This window comes from Lipotes vexillifer, unplaced genomic scaffold (assembly GCF_000442215.2).
Source record: "Lipotes vexillifer unplaced genomic scaffold, Lipotes_vexillifer_v1.1 scaffold1785, whole genome shotgun sequence".
Classification (NCBI taxonomy): Eukaryota; Metazoa; Chordata; class Mammalia; order Artiodactyla; family Lipotidae; genus Lipotes; species Lipotes vexillifer.
Genome location: NW_006785388.1, coordinates 51,376 through 56,385, shown reverse-complemented (window position 1 = coordinate 56,385; position 5,010 = coordinate 51,376). Strand labels below are relative to the sequence as shown.

General features: G+C 54.2%; 2 protein-coding genes across 3 annotated transcripts in view; one reads left to right on the top strand and one right to left on the bottom strand.

Annotated features, from left to right (window-relative positions):
* Positions 1 to 760, top strand: part of DNASE1L1 (deoxyribonuclease 1 like 1) — a 5,095-nt gene extending 4,335 nt beyond the window's left edge. Inside the window, exons 8-10 of the mRNA XM_007457450.1 lie at positions 99 to 211; positions 292 to 540; positions 623 to 760. Coding sequence (XP_007457512.1) covers positions 99 to 211; positions 292 to 540; positions 623 to 760 — 500 coding nt within the window. The remainder of the gene's footprint in view (positions 1 to 98; positions 212 to 291; positions 541 to 622) is intronic.
* A 1,709-nt stretch (positions 761 to 2,469) lies between these two features.
* Positions 2,470 to 5,004, bottom strand: RPL10 (ribosomal protein L10). Of its 2 annotated transcripts, XM_007457430.1 has the most exons (6): positions 4,938 to 5,004; positions 4,040 to 4,098; positions 3,845 to 3,952; positions 3,485 to 3,623; positions 2,767 to 2,929; positions 2,470 to 2,682 (listed from the first exon to the last, which is right to left on the bottom strand). In XM_007457430.1, the coding sequence occupies exons 1-6, from the start codon at positions 4,958 to 4,960 to the stop codon at positions 2,530 to 2,532; spliced, it is 645 nt and encodes a 214-aa protein (XP_007457492.1). In that variant the 5' UTR covers positions 4,961 to 5,004; the 3' UTR covers positions 2,470 to 2,529. The 2 variants fall into 2 exon arrangements, with proteins under 2 accessions (XP_007457492.1, XP_007457493.1); XM_007457431.1 differs by lacking the exon at positions 3,845 to 3,952 and having other exon boundaries at positions 2,530 to 2,682; positions 4,938 to 4,960.
* Between the last annotated feature and the right edge of the window lie 6 nt (positions 5,005 to 5,010).

The window sequence follows — 5,010 nt, the reverse complement described above, 5'->3', positions numbered from 1 at the left end:
AGGAATGGGGGTCTGGTGGGTTCTACGGGGCCTTGGGGGGGACTGGGCAGAGGAGGGCCAGGAGTGACTGGGAGCCCTCTGTCCCCGGGGCCTTGCAGTCCTTCCCAGCCTGGTGCTGGTCTCACTGCACACCACGCCGAAGGCCGTAGAGACGGAGCTCAACGCCCTGTACCACGTGTTTCTGGATGCCTCCCAGCGCTGGCAGAGCGAGGTAGGGCCGGGCCAATTGTATGGGAGGGAGGCGGATAGGATGGCCAGGTGGCCAGGCCCAACTGCTGCTTCCCTCTCCAGGACGTGATCCTGCTTGGGGACTTCAACGCTGACTGTGCTTCGCTGACCAAAAAGCGCCTGGATGACCTAGTCCTTCGGACTCAGGCTGGCTTCCACTGGGCCATCCCTGATGGCGTGGACACCACAGTGCGGGCCAGCACCCACTGCACCTACGACCGCATAGTGCTACACGGGGAGCATCTCCAGAGCATGCTGCGCGGCGCAGCCGCCTTTGACTTCCCCCAGAGCTTTGGGCTCACCGAGGAGGAGGTAAAGGGGTGAGGCAGGAACGGGCTCATGGGGAAGCCCCTAGGCCCCGAGACTGATGCTTTGTCCCGCTGCCCACCCCCAGGCCCTCAACATCAGCGATCACTACCCCGTGGAGGTGGAGCTGAGCTATGCGGTGCACGGGGCCCAGCCCCTCAGCCTGGCCACTCTGTTACTGTCACTGCTGCTGCTCCTGTCCCCCCAGCTGGGCCTGGTGGCCTGAAGCCACCACATGCCAGCTGCCCACAGATGCACGGACTATGCCGTTTTCTGGACTCAAACCCCCGCCCCCCTTCTATCCTGCCCTGCCACTCCTCTATGTGCCTTTGCTTTGGCTTGTGTTCTTTGGTTGGGCCTGTGCTTGGCACGAGAATGTGGAAGAGGAAGGCAGGGGCCCTGAGGCTGGAGCCACGCCACTCTAAGCCCAGGCAGTGTCAGGAGTGAGGACAAAAGGCAGGCTCCAGGGCTGGGGTTGGGGAATGAAAATCCCCCATGCTGCATTGAAGATCCCACGTGTCACAACTAAGACCCCGATGCAGCCAAATAAATAAATATTTATTGTATGACAAGACCATACACGCTGAGAACAGAAAGCGATTGCAGGGATATTACATGTGTGTAGCAGACGTGGCAAAGGGTCAGCTTTATCATACGCGGGACTCACATGAAGCAAGACCCCACTAGATACAGGGACGGAGCTAAACAGTTCACACACACACACACACACACAGGGTAAGTAGTCAACAGGAAGTGTTTAAGTTCAGTGTAACCCAGCTAGCTGCCCTGACACCTCTGAGGCTGGTTACCTACCCTACAAGTGCACACAAAGCATCTACATAAACCACTTATAGTATCTACAAAAAAGTTACTGTGTAAACCATAGTAGCTACTGTGTGACTATGTGATCCCCCAGGGGAAAGGGATACAGGATACTACAGCCAAGTAACAATGACCCCACTTGGTGTTATCACAGAACCCCTCCTTCCCCAGCTCCATTTCCCAGAAAACAGCTCATTAAAGACGGCTAGCAGGACATCAGAGCCGTTTAAGTGCAAGTTATGTTTTTATGATTTAAAAGCATCAACTTTAGGTTAAAAGGTAGTTTTAAACTTTAGAAATGGCAGTTGCTAAGGATTACAAAATGCCAGAGGCCTCTCAGGGTCCGACTGCTGCATGCAGTCACAGCCAGACTGCAGCAAGGCTCTCTGGCTACTATGCTGGGCTCTGGAACCAAATCCCTTTAGGGTCCTCTTCTCCTGGGCTCACAGCCCCAGGCCACCCCACCTAGCAGAGCTCTGGGACTCAGCTGCTCTTACAGCAGGGTGGCCCTGGCAGTTGGTGTCAGATAGCACACCAGGATCCCCTGGGCCAGAGGGCACTGCACACTATTTGCCCAAAGGTCTCTTGTAGCCAAGCCCTATCTCAGCCATAGGAGCTTGATATCAGGAGTAAAGGGCCCTGGGAGTGAGGCCCTATAAGGGGTAGTGGGTTAGGCTTAGGATGGGGTGGGGTGATGAGATTTCTCAACTCTGTAGACAGGGAAATGTGGTTAGGCCCAGGACAAATGTTTACTCCAGGGGTAATTGGTGAAAATACAGCCAGAACCATGTCTGGTCTGCTTCCTTCCTCCCCATGTCCAACAATGTTCCTGTCCTGGTCTGGGACCCTTGGGGAAGAGCTTCCACAGCTGCCTGAGACCACTTTCCATCACCCAGGGTGGGTGCTTTACTAAGGAAGTGCTCCATGCACATGCAGGGGGACTTGTGAACCTACTGCCTGGGATCTAAGGCAGGTCCAAGTACTGGTCCCGGTGCTGGCCCTGCTAAGTGCCAACTGGCCAGCTTAGTTGTCAGCCTTTTTCTGAAGAGAGGGGACAGCAACCCTAGGACTCCCAGAGGCTCCCCACCCGCCATGAATCCAGATGCAAAGACAGGGAAAAGAAAGTAGAGTTTATTGGTGGGCATAGGTAGGGAGGGGGCAGCGCCAAGGCTCTCACGAGTGCAGGGCCCGCCATTTGTCCAGGGGGCCACGATTAGGGATGTACTTGACCCCACAGCCATCTGGAATGAGCCGCTTTTCTGCCACCATGTTTTCAAACTCATCTGCATTAAACTTAGTAAATCCCCACTTCTTGGAGATGTGGATCTAGAGAGAGACAGAAACAGCTGAGTCAGGAGGCCTGGGGACAGGAGCAGGGAAAGGTGAGAACAAGGCTGTAGCACTACATACCTTCTGGCGGCCAGGGAACTTGAACTTGGCCCTGCGGAGGGCCTCAATCACATGCTCCTTGTTCTGCAGCTTGGTGCGGATGGACATTATGACCTGGCCAATGTGGACCCTGGCCACTGTGCCCTGGGGCTTTCCAAAGGCACCACGCATACCTGTCTGGAGCCTAGATTGGGGACAGCATGCCAATCATTAATGTCCACTGGAAAGGGCTGTCTCCAAGGTCCCTTAGGGCAACCGATACAGGCAACAGGCTGCATACACTACCGAGGAGGCTGCTGTTTGCAGCCATTGCGCACCGGGCCCCCATGGGGAAAAGAGCACAGTCGGCTTAACTGGCTGCAAAGAACACAGAGAACCCCAAAACAGACTAGCTAGAATCCCTGCAAGGTGCTACTGGGCTCATCTGAAAGCCATCCAACCTGTGACCACGCCAGCAACCTGCCTGCCTGCAGGTCATGTCATTAGGCTCAAAGAGGAGCTCCTCTGGCAGAAGCACCTCCCTCTACCTGTTTCCCAGAGCCATGACGCCTTTTGTGTTTGTCTCTGGGACTGCCCACTGAAGTCCACTTGCTAGCCCTTTGGCCTGGCTTTGCTATGGTTGGTTGAGTCTTTGTGAGGCCACCTCTTTGCCCTGACTGATGAAAAAAAATAATCAAGCCCAGGCTTTAAGATATGGGAGAACATCTGAAAAGGCCAGGAGTCTCAGGACCCAGCTCACCTATCAGCTCCAGCACAGGACAACATCTTGTTGATGCGGATGACATGGAAGGGGTGGAGCCGCACTCGGATGTGAAAACCATCTTTGCCGCAGCTTTTCACCATGTACTTGTTGGCACAAATACGGGCAGCCTCCAGGGCTATTGGGGTGGGGGAGGCAGCAGAGTGAGACAAAATGGCACAGAAGCACTTACCATGGCTCTCTGGGAACACCTGTATTGGCTGGGGGAGTTTAGTAAAGAGGCTCATGACTGGCTGCTCGTAATTAATGACCTGATAATTCCAGTGCAGTGAGCTCTAGGTCTGGCCGGGGGAGCACATACAAGGGACCAGGAATGGTGAGCAAGGAAACCTGCCTCACCTTCAGAGGAGAGCTGCTCATATTCATCCGACACCATGTGGCCACAGAGTGGGAACTCATCCACTTTTGCCTTCTTCCGCCCCAGGTCAAAGATGCGGATCTTAGCATCTAGAAAAAAAATCTGGTTAGTGTGTGTGTGCCATAGCAACTGGGTCAGTGCAGCCAAACCAGTTTGGGGGCTTTCCCACCACTTACCAGGGACACCTCGGCAGAAGCGAGACTTTGGGTATGGCTTGTTCTTACAATACCGGTAACTGCGGGGAAGGGGAGGAACCCAAGTTAGCAGGGATTCACAAGTGAACTCCACAATAGGCACTTTGAGTTCTTCCTCAATCTACGACCAAAGGGGCGTTGGGAGAGGGGGAGATGACACATGTCATCTCTAAGCTTGGTCTCCATTCCTAGAAATTGGTGCTAAAACAAGATGTGGCCAGAAGTTAGGACACCAATGCTAGGAGATTATAAAAGTAAAAAAACAAAACAAAACACCCTCTATGCTCTGTTGTGTTTTCAACTTCCTATAAGGCTAACATCCTGAAACGGACTTTCTCAGTTCAAATATCGCGAAGAGTAACACACTTCATGCCATCCACCTAAAGTCCTTTGGGCACGTGGCATTAGGTCGGCCTCCAAGCCTCGTGATGGGCGCCCCCTGAAGGGCACACGAGGCGGCTGAACACGCTTTTCTGGGACTGCCCTTGGCGACCAAGGAGCCCACACGGCTCGTCGCCTGGAAATAAGATGGGGATGGCACACAAAGGCCCTGAGGGCACCGAACCTAAAAAGCAAGCGACTTTTCAGCTCTGAAGGCGGGATGCAAGGCGGACGTCGCTTGTATCCCTAAAATGGGGCTAACATATGCAGACCTGGGTCAACCGGGCACTCCAACGAAAAGGGGGAAGCGGTAAACACCAGCATGAATTTATAAAACCAAATGGTACAAAGACCTAAAGCGACCTGCAAGTTCTTGGGGAATACGCGGGGTCCGTTCCCAGGACACGAAAGCCGCACTAGGGAGACCCCACCCACGGTTGCTTTTAGTAGCCAAATGAAATTCTCCCCCCTCTTTCCCAGCAGCGAAACAGGCACTCACCAGCGGGCGGGGCGGCGGCCCATGGCGACACCAAGATCTTCAGTGGCTGCAACAAAACATACAAGATCGGAAG